The sequence below is a fragment of the Bos indicus genome, chromosome 8, assembly GCF_029378745.1.
Source record: "Bos indicus isolate NIAB-ARS_2022 breed Sahiwal x Tharparkar chromosome 8, NIAB-ARS_B.indTharparkar_mat_pri_1.0, whole genome shotgun sequence".
NCBI classification, from domain to species: domain Eukaryota; kingdom Metazoa; phylum Chordata; class Mammalia; order Artiodactyla; family Bovidae; genus Bos; species Bos indicus.
The window spans coordinates 16,608,368-16,627,996 of NC_091767.1; the positions used below are offsets into that span (position 1 = coordinate 16,608,368).

Here is a 19,629-nt window from a genome sequence, read left to right on the forward strand (position 1 = left end):
GGCAGGCTGTGGGTTGGGATTCAAGGTCCATGTTCATTTCATTACCCTCAGCTTATTCTAGTGAATTTGCTAGAATCTTGAAGTATTTTCCAATGATGACTGCTATTCTCTGTCCGGCAGTCCATAGCATTTTTCAAGTCAAAAAATCTTGGGAGAAGGTAAGCAATTTCCCCCTCTCTAGGTGCCTTGGATGTGACCATGGTGGATCCAGAACTCATTCTTTCTGATCTGATAGCTTTCTCCCCGCCCTGGCCAGAGGGTCAATGTTTTTTCCACAAGGCTGGGAGCCTCGCTCAGACGGTCCATTCCCCACCTCTTTCCGGAGGGACGATGACCCTAAGGCGACCTGACGTCTCTTCCCAAGGGAGCTGCCATTCCGAAGGCGGCCGCCAGGGGGTCCCCGCTCCGCTCGCGCCCTGGCAAAAGAGAGCCGTTCTGCGGGTGCCGGTGGGGGCTGCTCTGGAGCGGCGGCGGCGGCAGCTGGAGCCCGGTGCTCGCTCGCCCGCGCGCTTGCTGAGACCGCGCGCGCTGGCCCGGGAGCCCCTCACTGGATCCGCGAGCGTCGCCCCTCCTGCCCCGAGCTCACCTTCTTCCTCTCGCGCCGCCTGCAGCTGCCCCGGCGCGGCGAGCCGACAGGGCCCCGGGGCTGAAGGTAAAACCCCACGGTGAGTGAGAACTCGCTTCGAGCGAGGGGAGGTGGCGCAGCTCGCAGCCGCTCGCCCCGGGTCGCGCCCGGGCGGTTTAGAGGTGCGGGGCACACCTGGGGCGAGTGCAACAGGAGGGCGGGAGGCGGCGGACCCTGTTTCCCCGCCCGCCCTCCGCCTGCTTCCGGGGCTGGAATCCGCCTCAGACCCCTGCCCGCGTCTTGGCTCTGGCAGCCTCCTCCCGCTCCCTTCCCGGGTTGGAACGAGAGTCCTCCCCGGGCTCCGGGGCCTTGATTTTTAAAGATCTATCAATGAACTCGTTCTTGTCTTGGGGAGGAGGGGGCGGATATGACTCTGTCCCCGAATCCATCCCGGATCGCAGATGATTGCAGAGTGCATGCTGGACTGTGGGTGGCGGGAAGACAAACTTTTACCAAAGTGCGCCCGGGCAGGGGGACCACGTTTAGGGCGTCTTGGTATTGAAGGCGGAGGCTCGGCTCGGGACTCAGAAGGGGAAACTCCGCTGCGTCGGCCGGGTCGCCCCGGGGACTGCTGATGCTTCGCGAAGGGAGAGGGTGTGTAAAGGGCGTACAAATCCTTCGTAACCCCTGGGCCAACAACTGTCAAACATCTGGAATCCAGCCCCTCCCTTTCCCTGCACTCAGGAAGAAGGTGAAAACCCTTCAACTTTCCTCTGATTGCTCCTCCCGGCCTTTGGACCCCTCTGGAAGGGTACAGGGCCGACCCCCGGCGCCTGGCAAGTAAGTACCAGACCGACACCCCAGACTTCTCAAGATCCCCCCTCACCCACCTCCCTGACCCCTCCCAGACGTCCGTCCCGCAGGGACCACGCGACAGAGCCGATGGAGATCGAGGCGAATGGCCTTTTGTTTCTCGGCGTTTCCCCTATTGTTCGCCTTTCTAACATCTGGCGGGGCTCGGGAGACAAGGAAGCCCCTCTCGTCCTCCTCCCCCGCCCCCCTACGCCAGCCTCCCGGCCAGCTTGCGCCCGGGAGCCTGCCTGGGGAAGGCGAGGAGCCCGACCCCTGCGGGGCCGCCCCTCCCGGGCCTTGCGGTGAGAGGGCGGAGGGAAAGTTGTTCCTTCCCCGCCTCCTCCGCTGCCTGTGGCCCCGGGCGCATTTCTCAGATCTTATCCCTAGCGCGCCGCGGAGCGCAGATCCAGAAGGTGCCGCTCGCGGGAGAGAGTGGAAGCGAGGTGCTGCCCCAATCCCGGGTGCCCTTTTCCTGTGAGTTCCGGTGGATTCCAATCTCCGCCTAAAGGCGTGTGGTTGGCCCGTTGAAAGGCGGTGGGACGGGATCAGGGCAGATCTGATAGGCAAATAGCTAAATCTAAGGCTCTGAGACTAAGGCTCTGAGTTTCCAAGGGCCGAAGGGCAGGCGAGTCGCCCTCCTTAAGGAGAGCGTGTGTACTGTGCTGTGCTCAGTCGTGTCCGACCCTTTTGCGACCCGGTGGACTGTAGTCCATGGAATTTCCCAGGCAAGAACACTGGAATGGGTTGTCATTTCCTTCTTCAGAGGATCTTCCCGACCCATGTCGGGAAGGGTCCCCTTCTGTAACTCGGGTCTCCTGACTCTGCTGCATTGTAGGCGGATTCTATACCGCCGAGCCACTAATGGAGATATAGAAATAACCTAGGAAGCCTCGAGACTTTGCTTAGAAATAGGAGTGAAGTGGCTCCCTCCAGAATGAACCTGGGGTCCTGACTTCGCACAGAGCTCCAGTTTAAAGCCCGGATACCCCCTCAACATTTGGTAAGAGCAGACCTGGAGGACTCAGCACTGACTGTGTAGACGTTTCTCAGTCCCTGCGAATCTGTAGCTGGGGACCGAATTCCCCTGTGAGTGCGCCGGTGAGGTTATAAGCTAAAGCTAAGCTAAGTTGCTTCAGTCGTGTCCGACTCTGTGCGACCCCATAGATGGCAGCCCACCAGGCTCCCCTGTCCCTGGGATTCTCCAGGCAAGAACACTGGAGTGGGTTGCCATTTCCTTCTCCAATGCATGAAAGTGAAAAGAGAAAGAAAGTGAAGTCTCTCAGACATGTCTGACTCTTAGCGACTCAAGGGATTTCAGGCTCCTACGTCCATGGAATTTTCCAGGCAAGAGTACTGGAGTGGGGTGCCATTGCCTTCTCCGGTGAGGTTATAGGACCCTGTTATTACTCTGCCTTTCCGATCAAGTTGTGTGCTTAAACACGGTGCTTATTCTTAGTGACCGAGGATTATTAAAGACCTAGGACTTACACCTGAAACTAATATAATATTGTAAATCAACTATGCCTCGGAGGGTGGGGGGAATAGAATTTGGGCAAAAACGTAGTAGCCACTCTCAGAGGGCAGGGTCCCCAGATGGTGCTCCCAGAGTTGCTTAGCTGGTGAGGGGAGACTGTGTCTGTACACCTGTTGAAATGTATACCTGCACATAGCCTTACATATACTATTGTTAGCTTTTTCTGTCTGACATACAGTCAGTGCCTCTCCCAGGAAGGCTCAGGGAGGCTCTTATTTTTTTTTTTATCCTTCACTTTTTGATCTGTGCCCCAAGCCAGGGGAGGGAGGAAGCTTCTGTATGAACACCTGTGACCTTGTACCCACTGGAAGGTTTTAAGTAGACACTGTGGCTCTGCACAGCTACAGGAGTTTGCCCTACCAGAGTGGGAACTTTTGAGCTTCCATTTAATAAAGAGGAACAAAGGAGACGAAGTCGGCAGAGAGGACACACACAACACATTCTCCAGTAATTTCTGGATGTTACCAGTGGGACCCACAGAAGACAGAAAGCAAAATCTTAGAAGCACCAGAAGGCACTTTACAAATACTGCATTATGAAAATGATCCCCACGGAAGGATTCCTTTGAAATTTAGCAGCAGCAGCACTAGAAAAGCAGGAAGTGCCTGGGTTGCTCAAGAAGTGTCTAAAAGCATCCTTAACAAAGTGAAAGGGCAATGTCTGTCCCAGTCTACTCCAGTAAGGAAAATAGGGTAATTATAGGGAAAGATAAGCTTGTACGACTTCTTTAATTTTAGGATTAGAAGAAGACCCTCCCCAGCATTGAAGAAAAAATAAAAAATACAGAGGTGAAAATTAAAACAGAAGGAGGAGGGATATTATAAATAAGGCTACATTGAACAATCTTATCCAATTGCTTACATGGAATAAATTTCTGGAGATAGGATAACTAGGTCTAAGGGGTTAATGTACTTTTTTTTATGACATTTAAGATAGCTATATTGTCCTGTAGGAAACTTGTGCCAGTTACCATTTCCCCATCAATACATAGGATTTTTTTCTTTTGTACCCTGCACTCCACTGATACTCTACATTACCACTCTTTTTTTTTTTTTTAATCTCTACCAGACTGATGAGAGGGGAGTATCTTATTACCTTCTTTTACATTTCTCTAATCACAAATGAGAATAAACATTTTTCATATTGTCTGTTAGTATTTCTTGTGATGTTACCAGTTTGTGTCCTTACCTATTTTTCAGTGAGAATATTCTCCTTTTTCTGACTAGTGGTGCTCTGAATAAAAGCATCCCGTTGTGACTTCCGCCCCTGCTGGTACAATCAGACAAGCTCTATTGACTAGAAGTGCTGATTTTCTTTCCTTCTGCATTATTGCAAACATTTGGCAAGACTGCAACCATCAATTGCTAAAGTAACTGACATGGTCCCAGGAGAATCATTAAGGCGATCATGCAAAGGCATTATTAGAGAAATTCATGGAAAATATCAAATGTATACTTTCTGCCTTGTAGCTTGCATGTCCCAATTCCTTTATAGCTTGTAATGCTTTTTAAAAATTTACAACACTTACTGATGAGTTACTGTTACTAAATGGATGATATGAACTTGTTTTATTGTCTGATCCTTCTACTGGTAACCAGTACACTGTGATCCACAACTAGTTCTTGTTCTTTTAAACATTTCTTCTAACTTTTGAACTGAGTTTTATTTTAATACTTTCTCAGTACAACTATGTTGGAGTTTAACTATCCAACTATTTAATTATGGATGAATATTGAGTCTAAACCTTTTAGCAGCATGCTTTGAAAACAAATAGCAAGTAAAGGCCTTCCAGGAGTTGAACTGGATACTCTCTGTGATGCATTTGGGTAGCCACAATCTCTCTGTTAATTCTTGCCTGAAGGTAGATGATTCTGAAATGGGGTAGAAGGGAGAGAGAAAGGTAGAGAAAATTCAACTAGAAGGTGAATTAATACAAATGAAGGACCACACAAGAAAATTTAAGTAAATAATCTGGGTAATCTAGGTACAAAATAACTTTCAAAAAGATAAAGTATATTAAAGTGTCGTGTATTAGTAAGAAGATTAGTTTATTTAACAAGCAGAAAGTGGCCTTCTAGTTGGGAAGACTCCAGTGTGAAATTCTTCCGTAGTCTAAGCATAGGTATTTCATTTCAGCTACAAAACAAACAAAAAAAAGACAGATATTAAACTTCTCTATAGCATTTTTCATGCTTTTAAGTGTCAAAATCGCATGATATGTATTGGGAATGACCAATGCTGTTTGTATTAGAATCATAAGCTCTTAAAAGTTGAATGAGACTTTAATGGTCATCTCATTCAACCATCGAATATCATTACAGATCTTCACTGTCTTGCAGTAATAAAATACCAACCCGCAAAGTTTCTATCATTTTAACCAAACCAGGCTGAGAAGCAAATGGGTCCAAAATTTCTATTTTTTTTTTTAGAGTAGGGAGACAGGAAAGGTTTTAATTCTATGGGGTCTTGTACAGGCTCTTGTAATGTGCTGAACTTTCCTAGAATAAACAATCTTGGCAGCAAGAGAGTTAAGCCATTGAGGTGTTAGATTTTGCAGTATTCTCTGAGCCATGTCCTCTGGCCATTGGTTTGAGGGAGTTCAAAAGCAACAAAGCAAGTACAAAAGAGCAAAAGGAAAGAGGAACAGAGAAAAGAGGATGGGAGGGCAAGTCTTCCTCTAAAACTGTCTTCAGGATTTCCTAACAAGACTCTTGATCACCCAGGGGGTGGTAGGCATCGCCTTGTTTAGAGAGGTGAATGTGGCCGATGCTGCCAGGCCAAACTGCAGAAAAAAATGACCGTTACCCAAACCACCAATAATCCGGTCGAGGGGAGCCATGGCACGGCACAAGCCTTAAAAAGAAGATGAAGGAGGATGAGAAGGAAAACAAGATTGTGGGAGAAACAGAATTTTAATTCTTAGAATACATGAATACCTTATCTCCTCCTGAGTAATGCTGTGAGTTTCTGAAAGAAGTAGAAGCATCTTCTGATTTCCACTCGGACAATCTCCCAGGCGCAGTGACTGTGTTTCTTATCTTTGAGGAACCTGTCTATCCTGTTGAAATATCTCCTCAGATCTAGATTGCCCAGCTGGAGGACCGGAGCTCCTGAGGGTTTCCTGAGGGTCTCCTCTCCGGCTGAGAGAAGCTCTTCCCTCTCTCTTGTGTCTTCATTTTCCTCCTCCTCTTCTTCCAAGCATTGCTCCAGGTACTGCAGCTGGTGATCAAGTCCGATCTGGACTTGTCTCAGGTGTTTCTCTTCCCAAGTGGATTGGAAGGTGTCTTGAGTGAAGATGTGGAAGGCCTGTTTGGACATTTCATAGAAGGCCTCCTTGATGTTCTTCTGCAGAGGCTGGGTGTATGAGAGGATCTCTTGGGGCAACTCGAAAGCTTTTCTTTCTTGTAGACACTCTATAGGAAATGAATTGCTCATTGTGCTCAGAAGTTGCAGATTCTGCCAGGTGACTCTCCTCAGGCGAACATTCAGCGAGTTACAGTCCAGAGAGAGGATGCCAGTGATAAACAGACCCATGAGGCACGCCAGCCACACATACTTTCGAATCCCATCAGGCTTGGTGATCATTTTTTTCCCCTCGCCCATGGAGGTGAAAAATCCACAAGATTCAGAGGTTGACAATGAGGTTTTAGGTCTGAAGTATTCCTTTGTGTGCCTTTTATACACCTGGGTATCTTTGGTGAGGAGGAGTTTTTGCATTAATCATTTTATGATACTCAGCATTTCAGCTTCTTTGCCTCTGAGGCTTTTTAGATTTGGGGTGACTACGCTGACTTTGGAAGTGCTGTCTTTTTTTTTTTTTTTTTTTTTGAGAAAAGTGAGCAGAGCATTATGATTGTGTTATCATCGATGGCTGGATGATCCATCCCAGTCCTATATAATCGCCAGCACAGGACAGATGCAGACTGTTTCGGAAAGCCCTGAAAGCTATGATTCTATACACTTGGTCACCCAACACTGTTACATAAGAGAGAACGATCCTCCAAGAAAATATTTTTTTGTACCTGGCCCTATAACCAAACCTCTTCTCTCACGGAGTTAATCGTAGACGTTGACCAAATGACTATGATTATTTGATTGCAAGGCCACTAGAACATAACATGGTTGAGGTTTTTTTCCAGTCTTGTTAAACTTCTATATTTGGATATTTTCTCTTTTATTTGAGTTTTTTGTGTCTCAAGAAAGATGAAAAACAGAGTGGATCATTGAGCATGGCACTTATCGCATAGAAGACTAGACCAACTTAGTTTTGTATTGCCACTAGAAAATGTTGGAACTCTCCAACTGTCCTTTCCTGTAGTGAAACCTGAACCAGCACTTACCATCCCCACCTAGCATTTTGTATGCCTCTGATCTCTTTCTTAGAAATCCTCCAGGGGCTTGTATACTGGGGAATATTTTTCTGCCTCATTAACTTCTCTCTTATAGTATCTAAACTTTTAGATGTGGTTTAGTAGTATTTTAAAACTTTAGTTTAATTTTCTTGCTTGCTGAGAAGCTCTGTGTGCTGTAAAGATTTTTTGTTCTTATTTGTTTCTGAGGAGGTATGTGAGTAGGTGATCACCCACTTTAGCCAAACTAATTCACACCTGGACCAATATTCCTGGGGTGATGATGGCTGTCCACCATTTATGATTTTCACTTTCTTTGACCAGAAGGAAAGTTATGACAACCTAGATAGCATATTCAAAAGCAGAGACATTACTTTGCCAACAAAGGTCCATCTAGTCAAGGCTATGGTTTTTCCTGTGGTCATGTATGGATGTGAGAGTTGGACTGTGAAGAAGGCTGAGAGCCGAAGAATTGATGCTTTTGAACTGTGGTGTTGGAGAAGACTCTTGCGAGTCCCTTGGACTGCAAGGAGATCCAACCAGTTCATTCTGAAGGAGATCAGCCCTGGGATTTCTTTGGAAGAATGATGCTAAAGCTGAAGCTCCAGTACTTTGGCCACCTCATGCGAAGAGTTGACTCATTGGAAAAGACTCTGATGCTGGGAGGGATTGGGGACAGGAGAAGGGGACAACAGAGGATGAGATGGCTGGATGGCATCACTGACTCTATGGACGTGAGTCTGGGTGAACTCCGGGAGTTGGTGATGGACAGGGAGGCCTGGCGTGCTGCGATTCATGGGGTTGCAGGGAGTCGGACACGACTGAGCGACTGAACTGAACTGAACTGAGGCTTCTTCTGGTATGCCCAAAAAAAGTGGATTTTTTTTCTCCAGGAACCTGAAATGGGATGCCATTAAAGGAGGGGAGTTTTAATTACCACCTTAAAAAAAAAGAAATGCATTAATTTTTAATAAAGTCATTTTAGAATGGTGAGCAACCACCGTTCCTCAAGCATGGCAGACTTTGACTGGAAATTTGGCTTAAAATGTTCATGTCTAAATTAATTGGCTGCACCAAGGACTAATTGTAGACAAGTGAGATTTCTTAAAATCCTGGCTTTTTGGACTGATTTATTTTGAGAAGAAAACCTACTACATATGTTACTTTATACGCTCTCTCTGTATAAACTCTGATTTTGCAGAGATATTTTGTGCGATGACTAACTTAGAAAAATAATCGGGAAATGAGACCTTTTATACAGGATTATAAACTGACACAGACTTCTTTGAGAGCAAAATGGTGACATATATCAAAAGCCTTAAAAATGTACATGGTCTTTGACTCAGAATTCTCCCTCTGGAAATTTATCTCTAAGAAATAATGATGAATGTCTCTAAGGACTTACCTGTCAGGAAGTTCATCACAGGAAAAACTGAAAACAATTAAAATGTTCAGCAGTAGGTACTTGGTTAAGTAAATCATCAGTAGAAAATGTCTGTGCAAGCATTCAAAATTATGCTGTGGGATTATACTTAGTTATTTAGATGGGCAAGCTTTACAGCTTAAAAGCAAGTTTACATGGTAGTATATAGAGTCTGTTAAATATAAACACATGCATACATGTACAGAAAAAAAATCTAGACGTATGTATGCTACAAACATTAAGAAAAATAATTAAGAAGTATGAACTATGCATTTATAAACTCTCTGTATGTATGCATAACAATAAATATATGTTTATAAAATGCCTAAGTCTTCTGAAGGCCAGACCTCCTTCCATACCTCATACTACTTCTTATTCCTAAAGCTTCTTGAATTGTCTCAGTCAGAACTGCTTGTTCCTCTTTGGGGCTTTTACAGTGCTTTGTCCTCCTTAATTCTGGCTTTTTAAAGTAAATAATTGTATAAGTGCTGAACTCCCAATTTTGTGTCCCCTCCACCTGTACCCACTCAGGGACCTTAGCATAGTTCCTGCTGCTTTGAGACAGTTTCGTTGTACTAACCAAGCTAAGAGTTTGTTCAGTTGAACTTCTATACTAATAGGTTCTACCAGTGGATGATGGAGGTGGCTGGAAATTTGGCTATCGTCCACCACCTTGAAGGTCCCTGTATTTTCCGTCAGGGACAGTTTTGTCATCTTATCCCCCTTACCTCAAATGTCTTCCCTTTATTGTCATTGCACATTTTATCCTCATTTATTCAAAACTGTATTTTTAGCATCTACTACATGCCAGTCACTGGGCTAGCTCTTGAAGAAGGATGGGTAAGATAAGTCCATGATCTCAAGGAGTCCGTGGTTGAAGAAGCAAGCATGTTCTGAGTGTTTTGGGTACAGGAGAAATTCCTAGGTTTTTGGTATAGCATGCACCTCATTCCTCATGTGCTGATGATGTTGACAATATTCATGACAAGAAAGGAAAGATGATTGACAGGCATGTTGTCTACCTCTTCCACCATTAGAATTGCCTGATTTAACAAATAAAAGTACAGAAGACCCATGCAATATTTGGGATGTACCTGTACTAAAAATCCTTCATTATTTATCTAAAATTTAAGTTTAACTGGGTGTCCTATATTTTATCTGGCAAGCCTATATACCATGCCAGCCCCACTGACCTCTTAGAGCAGAAGTGAAGTGAAGTGGCTCAGTCGTGTCCGACTCTGCAACCCCATGGACTGTAGCCTGCCAGGCTCCTCTGTCCATAGGATTTTCCAGGCAAGAATACTGGAGTGGGTTGCCATTTCCTTCTTTAGGGAATCTTCCTGACCCAGGGATCGAACCAGGGTCTCCCGTGTTGCAGGCAATGTCTTTACCATCTGAGCCTCCAGAGAAGCCCAACTCAGTCATGAAGGCCTCTGCAGGAAACTTTTCCTCTGCTAGCTGTCCACCTCATGCACAGGGGCATTCGATTGTGTTTCTCTGCGCTGGTTTTACTTGTGCACCCTTCCCTGACACCTGTGCACACTCTGAAGAGGGTACCTGCCATACGAAGACAAAATAGTACACACACATAGTCACACATAACTGTCATGATCAGAAGCATTATTGGATGATCGGTGTTGGTCATGCCTCTCTTCTATAAAAGCCATGCCATCTGACTCCATCTCAAAATATGAGAAAGTAAAAAAGAATGACAGTGTAAGGAAATGTTTTTATTCCAGAATTTGTGTGTCACAACTGCCCAGTCTGTCACCGTGGGCTATGTGTTCGCATGCTAACATTGTTCCATAGGGCTTCCTAGTTTGGAGCTAGTGGTAAAGAACCCATCTGCCAATGCGGAAGACATAAGAAATGAATGTTTGATTCCTGGGTGGGGAAGATCCCCTGGAGGAGGGCATGGCAACCCACTCCAGTATTCTTGTTTGGAGAATCTCATGGACAGAGGAGCCTGGCGGACTGCAGTCCATGGGGTCTCAAAGAGTTGGACAGATCTGAAGTGACTTAGCATGCATTGTTCCATGATATCTGCTCTCATTTCTCTAGATCGGGGGAAAGGTGATTATCAGGGATGTCCTGTTTTCAGTGGAACTGTGTGAATTTTACATGGGGATGACATGGTTATTGGTAATGGATGAGACACAATTTGACAAAGTGAAGATGAGACATCTAGGTCTAGACGAGATACCCATGACTCACTCGTGGGCATTTGGCATCGTATGGTGAGATTGATAGCACTCCAGGAAAAGGCAAGTTTTGAACCAGAGTGAGCCTAACATGTTGATCCTACACACGTTACGTTACTCAGTGCGTGTAAGTTAGTCATTGCATTTGTGGGGTCACTAGGTGATTGAGCCCAGTAGGGAGCTCAAAGATGGGAAGCCTGTTGTATCCATGCCCAGCACTGCTTTCCACGTGGCGTGCAGACCATGGCCACCACAAAGTCGTGTGGAACTGTTTTAGCCCAGACCAACCCTGACGCTGCGACAACTTGGTGTTTCACCCATTTCCACTGCCTCCCACGCTGGGGTCCACCCCTCCCCTGGTCCTTTCTTGGTTGTTCTTCTCTTGATGATGCACCTGATATAGAAACTTACAGTGACTCCACAGGAAATAGGTGGATGTGTTCGTATTGTAAACATTTAAACACTTCAGATAAAGTGAAAGCTGGCTTGCCAGCTCCGCTCCCCATCATGTCTCTCTCCCCTGCAGTAACCACAGCTATCAGTGTGGTAGGTCCTTGCTTGATATCTGTCTCCCCATCAAACACTAAGTTCTGTGAGCACACGTCCAACAGCTGGCTTGTCTGCTGCTCATTCTTGAATGCCTGCAGGGCCCACAGACATGCAGAGACACCTGGACCACTTCCTTGCAGATCTATAGCATGGGAGTAGGGAGACTTGCACGTATGTTTTGAAAATTACCATAACAGGATTATAAAGATTGTGATATGCCTTGAAATTTAAGCCTGGAACTTGTATCTCTGTGACTGTATATTTGATATCACTTGGATATGATATGATTTTTTAAATCTGTGTTATTATAAATCCTTAGTGAATATGAAGCCCAGGGTAAAATGGCTCACCAGACCTGGATCAGACAGGTCCAGGGCCTTTCACAGCGTCCTGCGCGTACTAAGTACTCAGTAATTATTTGTTGGATGACTGAGGGAAGATAATGAAGCTGTGTCTCTCAGTGACAGGGAAGTTATTTGGTGGTTTTAGTTCTGGTGTAGAGACACAGGGCGGGCAAAGTCAGGTGCTGGGGAGATTTGAGAAGTTCACAGAATGGTAGATGGCAGCCGAAGCATTCATTCAGCATCCCCTCCTCCTTCCATTGCTTTGTCTTTGGGATTCCCCGGGGCTGGTTAGGTCATGAACACCAACATACCTCCATGCAGGTAGTATCTCATAGTTCTGTGTTATTTGGTTGACTCATACATCTTTGCCTCCAGGCAAGACATATCTCTTACTCAGTTTTGTATGCACGGTACTTCTTCAATAAAGACATCGATGTTTGTTGAATAGAAGCCTGCCAGGTGACGTTTTTACGCTTCTTAAGTTTGGGTGTTAACTTGTGCTGAAGAAACTGCTGAGTGGTTCCAAAATCAGGACTTCCCCCCTCCCCCGAATGTTGTCACTTCTCCTATCATGTGCTTCCGGTGATCACCTTTGGGATTCCCCAGGGCTCCCTTAGGGAGGCTGAGTGGACAGACTTCCCGCTGTCTCTCTTTCACAGCCCAGCTTCAAATGATGCATACAGTAACTTCCTCCACAGGGCGACTTGGAGCTTTTAGAAAAGGATCCCTGATGAAAAGACACTTCACCTGGTGAAATAAGTATGTACGTAAATTAACATGCACCATCGGTAAAACCTACCCTCAGTTTGGGGTTCACCAGAACAGCTTCCATCCGAATCCTTGTTCCACTCGGTTCATTTTAACACTACTGGGGCTTTCACTTTTGAGGTGGTGGTAAGCATTTCAGATGAGAAGAGGTCACCTTCCAGAATAGCCCTCTCTTTTACTCACTGAATAGATGTGGATTTCTCCCCAGACCGTATCCAAATATGCCTGTGGTTTGGAAAATCAACGAGAGTGGACTGAGAGATAGACAGAGATGTCCTTTTGTCTTGGATAAAAATTTTAAAAGGAATTGCCATGGCAGAAACAAGGGTAGTGTCTTTTTAAAATTCCTGTCAGTTTGCATGTGGTCATAAGATTTCCTAGCATTTATAAAGAACAAAGAAAGGCATTATTATGGAAAAATTTAAGTGGACTTTTCTTTGACAGAAAATTCACATGCTCCAAATTTTAGGCTTTTTTTTTCTTTTAGTGTCTGAGCAATGCCTGGTTTTGAGGATGGTGTCTAGAATAATCTAGTAGAGCCATGGGGTGCCATGCCGAGGGGGCTTTTTTCTTCCTGACAACTCTCCTCCCTCTAGCTAACCTGTGAAGTACAGACTCTAAATCCTAGAATTTAGGGTTGGAAGGGCACTGAGAGACAGACTTGGGGTTCGAGGGATAAAGTGACTTGCCCAAGGTCACAGTGGTACTTGGGGGTAAAGTCAGAGAGGGCAATTAATTCCTTTAAGCCTAAAATCAAAGCCTCTCCCTCGTCTTTTCCCTCGTTTGTGATCTTCCAGCATATGCCCCTCATGAAACATGCCAGATATGTATCCGTGAGTTCTTGGCAGATGTCAATGGGACTGAAAGTTGGCTTGGTTATTTCACTTCTGCCAGTTGGGGCTACAAGTGTTGGAGAATGTAGTATTGATAGTTTCCCAGGACTGCTGTAGTAAATTTCCATGAACAATGTGGCTTACAACAATAGAAGTTTATTCCCTGATAGTTCTGGAGTCTAGAAGTCCAAAATTAAAGTGTCATTAGGGCCGTGGTCCCACCAAACCTTCAAGGGAAGACTCTTGCCTCTTGTAGCTTCTGGTTAGTGCTGGAAATCCTCGGTGTTCCTTGCCTTGTAGACATATCGCTCGTCTCTGCTTCCATAGTCAGATGAAGTTGTCCGTGTTTTCGTGTGTCCCCATGTCTTCCAGACATTGCCTTTGGTATTCTTTGGTAACAGTCTGCATAGTTACTAATTACAGTAGAGATACTGTTTATGTAGTAGGTACTAAGTACCAACTCTTTAAGTAAATTATCTTTAAGTCTCATAGCCACTATACAATATATTAATAGATGTTATTCAATTCAGTTCAGTTGCTCAGTTGTGTCTGACTCTTTGCGACCCCATGGACTGCAGCATGCCAGGCCTCCCTGTCCATCACCAACTCCCAGAGCTTGCTCAAACTCATGTGCATCAAGTCAGTGATGCCGTCCAACCATCTCATTCTCTGTTGTCCCCTTCTCTTCCTGCCTTCAATCTTTCCCAGCATTACGGTCTTTTGCAATGAATCAGTTCTTCACATCAGGTGGCCAAAGAATTGGAGTTTCAGCTTCAGCATCAGTCCTTCCAATGAATATTCAGGACTGATTTCCTTTAGGATTGACTGATTGGATCTCCTTGCAGTCCAAGGGACTCTTAAGAGTCTTCTCCAACCCCACAGCTCAAAAGCATCAATTCTTTGGTTCTTGGCTTGCTTTATGGTTCAACTCTCACATCCATACATGACTACTGGAAAAACCATAGCTTTGACTATATGGACCTTTGTCGGCAAAGTAATGTCTCTGCTTTCTAATATGCTGTCTAGGTTGGTCATTGGAGAAGGCAATGGCACCCCAGTCCAGTACTCTTGCCTGGAAAATCCCATGGACAGAGGAGCCTAGTAGGCTGCAGTCCATGGGGTTGCAAAGAGTTGGACATGACTGAGTGACTTCACTTTCACTTTTCACTTTCATGCATTGGAGAAGGAAATGGCAACCCACTCCAGTGTTCTTGCCTGGAGAATCCCAGGGACTGGGGAGCCTGGTGGGCTGCCGTCTATGGGGTCACACAGAGTCGGATAGGACTGAAGCGACTTAGCAGCAGTAGCAGCAGCAGATTAATAGTTATAGTTAATAGTCATAGTTAATAGATGTTATTACCCTCAGTTTAAAGAGAAGGAAATGGAAACTTGGAAGTATTAGGTGACTTGCCTGATATCACGTATCTGGAAATCCACAGGATTAGATTTCAAACCCAGGTCTGTCTGAGCCCAAATTGTATATTTGCAAGATGTAGGGGTTCTAAAGGTTTGGTATAAAATCCACTGTGTGTGTATTTCATTCCCAAAAGGATTTGAAGAAACTTATAAATATATATATGGGTTTCTCAGGTAGCTCAGTGGTAAAGAATCTGCCTGCCAATGCAGGAGATGTGTGTTCCATCCCTGGGTTGGGAAGATCCCCTGGAGGAGGAGATGGCAACCTGCTCCAGTATTCTTGCTTGGGAAATCCCATGGACACAGGAGCCTGGCATGCTACGGTCTGTGGGGTCACAAGAGTCAGATGCAACTGAGCCACTGAGCATACACACATAAATATATATATAACATAGGAGAATAAAAACAGTTAAAGAAATTAGAGTTGAGAGAAAACAAGAGCAAGAAAACAAGATGAAGTCAGGTGCAGTCTGAACATAAGTGTGCTTGTCATAATGTCTAGTGTCGTTATGGAAGAGAGATTGCAAATCTGTCTCTAGGCTTTCTAGAAGCAAGGCGGAACCCTGCCCTGCTTCCCTAGTATCTTAGATGGTAAAGCATCTGCCTGCAATGCAGGAGACCCGAGTTCAAACCCTGGGTCAGGAAGATTCCCTGGAGAAGGAAATGACAACCCATTCCAGTATTCTTGCCTGAAGAATTTCTCGGACAGAGGAGTCTGGCAGGCTACAGTCAGTGGGGTTGCAAAGAGTTGGACACGACTCAGTGACTAACACACACACAAAGTAACCACAGTATCCAAGAGATAAAACAAACTAGCAGCAAAGCTAAATCTTCAGTAGAGGCAAAGCTCTTCTTTTTTTCTTTTTTGTGTATGTGGCCATATCACATGGCATGTGGGATCTTAGTTCTCCAACTAGGGATCAAACCCTGATTCCCTGCATTGGGAGCTCATAATCTTAACTGCTAGACTACCACAGAAGTCCCAAAGCAAAGCTCTTCTTGGTGCTGAGTCCTGGGGGTAGTTTTTCCTGCAGTCTTTCTGAAAGAGAGTGCAGTAGGATTTTCTGGACAAAGACCCCAGCAACTTCCTTACAGGAGTAACTGTCACCACCATCACCACCATGTATTACAAGGCTGAATTTTTTTTTCAAAAATTCATAATTAATTACTTTGGCTGTGCTGGGTCTTCGTTGCTGTGCATGGGCTTTCTTTAGTTGCAGCGAGCCAGGGCTAGTCTGTAGTTGCGGTACTCGGGTTTCTCCTTGCCATGGCTTCTCTTGAACTGGAACACAGACTCAGTAGTTATGATGCACAGGCTTAGTTGCCCCATGGCATGTACAATCTTCCTGGACCAGGGATCTAACCCATGTCCCCTGCATTGTCAGGCGGATTCTTAACCACTGGACCACCAGGGAAGTCCCAAGGCTGAATCTTGTAACCTCCCTCGGTGCAGGTGGATGTTACATGGCCAGTGCAAAGTTTCTTGTAGGCTTTCTGCAGCAGCTTGTTGAGTTTTCTCCTGTTGAGCTGTGGAACGGAGTTCATGAATTCTGGATTGGGATAGCCTTTCTTCATCAGGGCTCCAAGTGTGGAAAAGTGTAGTCACATATGTTGGCATTTCCAGGACACTCAGTGTGGAGAAACTGCCCTGACATTTCCAGAGTCCCTGCCCAGATCCATTTCTGTGTTTCCTATTATACATACAGAGGAACTTCGGGGGAAATTGTTTGTAGGCATGACTCTCTTCTATTTAGCCAGAACTGGGAATACAGACTATTTTGTCATATTGACCCAGTGCCATCAGCAGAAGTGAAGTGTGTCTTGGACTTCCATGAAGTTGTGGGCTTGCTTTGCCACACTCCTCTAAGGGCGATAGTTCTGGATGTGGGAACTCAAGCAGGCAGCCTGTGGTTTGACTCTGCATCGAGGGGACTTTTGTCTCTTCTGAGAAAGATTTTTTGTAAGTTGGAGAGCTTAAAATTCAAAGGGAAGATAGCCTTGTGCCCCAAATATTGTAGATAATTAAATGTTAAGACATCCTCTTGGAACTATTAATTTTGTAAACTCAAACATTTTTTATATAAGAATAGAACCCATACATGGATGGCCTCAATGCTAAAACTTTGTATTTCCAGGAATACTGCACTTAAGGGAGACGAAATTGGCATTTCCCTATAACCATCCCCACTGGTAGACGGCAGTAATACTCACTGCTAAATGTGATAAGACTTTCTTATGGAAGATCCATGGGACAATGAGTGCTAAAATGATCTGTTCCCTATAATTTTATCCATCCATCCATTCATTCTTCTTTGACGATATGATGCCTGAAACAAGATAGTGTAAAAGATAAAGAGGTGAAGAAGTTGGTGTCTTCATAGTGTCCAGATTTTCAGACAGTAAAGAATACAATTTCAGTAAATCTTTCATCCAATTGTTTGTTGATGGGCGGGGCTGTGTTCCCTCCTTATTGATTGCCCTGAGGCCAAACTGTGGTGGAGGTAATGAAGATAATGGTGACCTCCTTCAAAAGGTCCCATGCACACACCCTGCACTCAGTGCCCCCGAACCATGCCTCTGCCAGAGACTCTTGGATTAAAGATTTACTGAGCATGGCCCTGCCCATCAGAACAAGACCCAGTTTCCCCTTCAGTCAGTCTCTCCCATCAGGAAGCTGCCATAACCATCAGAGGGCAGAGAGAATGAAAACCATAATCACAGAAAACTAACCAACTGACCTAGAGCCAGACATCCTGGAATGTGAAGTCAAGTGGGCCTTAGGAAGCATCACAACGAACAAAGCTAGTGGAGGTGATGGAATTCCAGTTCAGCTATTTCAAATCCTAAAAGATGATGCTGTGAAAGTGATGCACTCAATATGCCAGCAAATTTGGAAAACTCAGCAGGGGCCACAGGACTGGAAAAGTTTTCTTTCCAATCCCAGAGAAAAGGCAATGCCAAAGAATGCTCAAACTACTGCACAATTGCACTCATCTCACACGCTAGCAAAGTAATGCTCAAATTCTCCAAGCCAGACTTCAACAGTATGTGAACTGTGAACTTTCAGATGTTCAAGCTGCATTTAGAAAAGGCAGAAGAACCAGAAATCAAATTGCCAACATCCACTGGATCATCGAAAAAGCAAGAGCGTTCCAGAAAAACATCAACTTTTGCTTTATTGACTATGCCAAAGCTTTTGACTGTGTGGACCACAACAAACTGTGAAAATTCTGAAAGAGATGGGAATACCAGACCACCTCACCTGCCTCTTGAGAAATCTGTATGCACGTCAAGAAGCAACAGTTAGAACTGGGCATGGAACAACAGACAGGTTCCAAATCGGGAAATGAGTATGTCAAGGCTGTATATTGTCACCCTGCTTATTTAACTTCTATGCAGAATACATCATGAGAAATAATGGGCTGGATGAAGCACAAGCTGGAATCAAGATTGCTGGGAGAGATATCAATAACGCAGATCAGATACGCAGATGACACCACCCTTATGGCAGAAAGCAAAGAACTAAAGAGCCTCTTGATGAAAGTGAAAGAGGATTCTGAAAAAGTTGGCTTAAAGCTCAACATTCAGAAAACTAAGATCATGGCATCTAGTCCCATCACTTCATGGCAAACAGATGGGGAAACAATGGAAACAGTGACAGACTTTATTTTCTTAGGCTCCAAAATCATTGCAGATGGTGACGGCAGCCATGAAATTAAAAGACGCTTGCTCCTTGGAAGAAAAGCTATGACCAGCCTAAACAGCATATTAAAAAGCAGAGACATTACTTTGCAGACAAAGGTCCATATAGTCAAAGCTATCATTTTTCCAGTAGTCATGTATGGATGCTAGAGTTGGACTATAAAGAAAGCTGAGCACCAAAGAATTGATACTTTTGAATTGTGGTGTTGGAGAATACTCTTCAGAGTCCCTTGGACTTCAAGGAGACCAAACCAGTGAATCCTAAAGGAAATCAGTCCTGAATATTCATTGGAAGGACTGATGCTGAAGTGGAAACTCTAATACTTTGGCCACCTGATGAGAAGTGCTGACTCATTTGAAAAGACCCTGATACTGGGAAAGATTGAAGGCAGTAGGAGAAGGGGAGACAGAGAATGAGATGGTTGGATGGCATCACTGACTCAATGAACATAAGTTTGAGTAAGCTCTGGGAATTGGTGATGGACAGGGAAGCCTGGCGTGCTGCAGTCCATGGGGTCGCAAAGAGTCAGACACAACTGAATGACTGAACTGAACTGAACTGAAAGAATACAGGGTGTTACCGGTGTTATGAAGGAAATTAATAGGATAAGAGGGTAATTGCAGAGGTGATGGCTGAATTGAGACTTGAAGGATGAGGAAAAATCCACAGTGTTAAGATCTGGAGGGTGGGCATTTCAGGCAATGAGAAGAGTAGGTTCAGAAACTGTCATTGGAAAGAGCTTGGAATAATCCAAGAAACACAAAGGCGATTGGTTGTGTTGGAGTGAAGGGAGTGGGGTAATTGGTCCTAGGATACGTTGGGGTTGGATAGGGAATGGTAGGCTGTGACAGATCTCCAGTTTTATTCTAAGATTAGTGTAGATACATGAAAGAATTTTAAGCAAGAGCGTGGCATCGTGTGACTCGTGCTTTGAAGAGATCACTTTGGGGACTCCTTGCTGGGGGCTGTCTGGAGAAGGAGGAAGAATGGAAGCAGAGAGCCTAGGATGAGAGCAGATATTTCAGCAGGCCGGGTTAGAGTTATGGAGGCCTAGATAAAGGTGGAAGCAGTGGTGATGGAGGGAATAAGATG

General features: G+C 45.0%; 2 protein-coding genes across 5 annotated transcripts in view; one reads left to right on the top strand and one right to left on the bottom strand.

Moving 5' to 3' along the window:
• Window positions 1-437: 437 nt before the first annotated feature.
• The window catches only part of MOB3B (MOB kinase activator 3B), a 248,241-nt gene continuing 229,049 nt past the window's right edge, over window positions 438-19,629 (top strand). The window contains exons 1-2 of one of the 4 annotated variants that reach the window (XM_070794199.1): window positions 440-665; window positions 1,310-1,405. The gene's annotated coding sequence lies outside the window, so the exon portion shown is untranslated. Of the gene's footprint in view, window positions 666-1,309; window positions 1,406-1,460; window positions 1,892-19,629 lie in introns of those variants that run through there. The other 3 variants (XM_070794201.1, XM_019965863.2, XM_070794200.1) reach the window with 3 other exon arrangements.
• On the bottom strand, window positions 5,889-6,536 carry IFNK (interferon kappa). The gene has a single exon (XM_070794202.1). It carries the CDS (start codon window positions 6,534-6,536, stop codon window positions 5,889-5,891), a length of 648 nt encoding a protein of 215 aa, XP_070650303.1.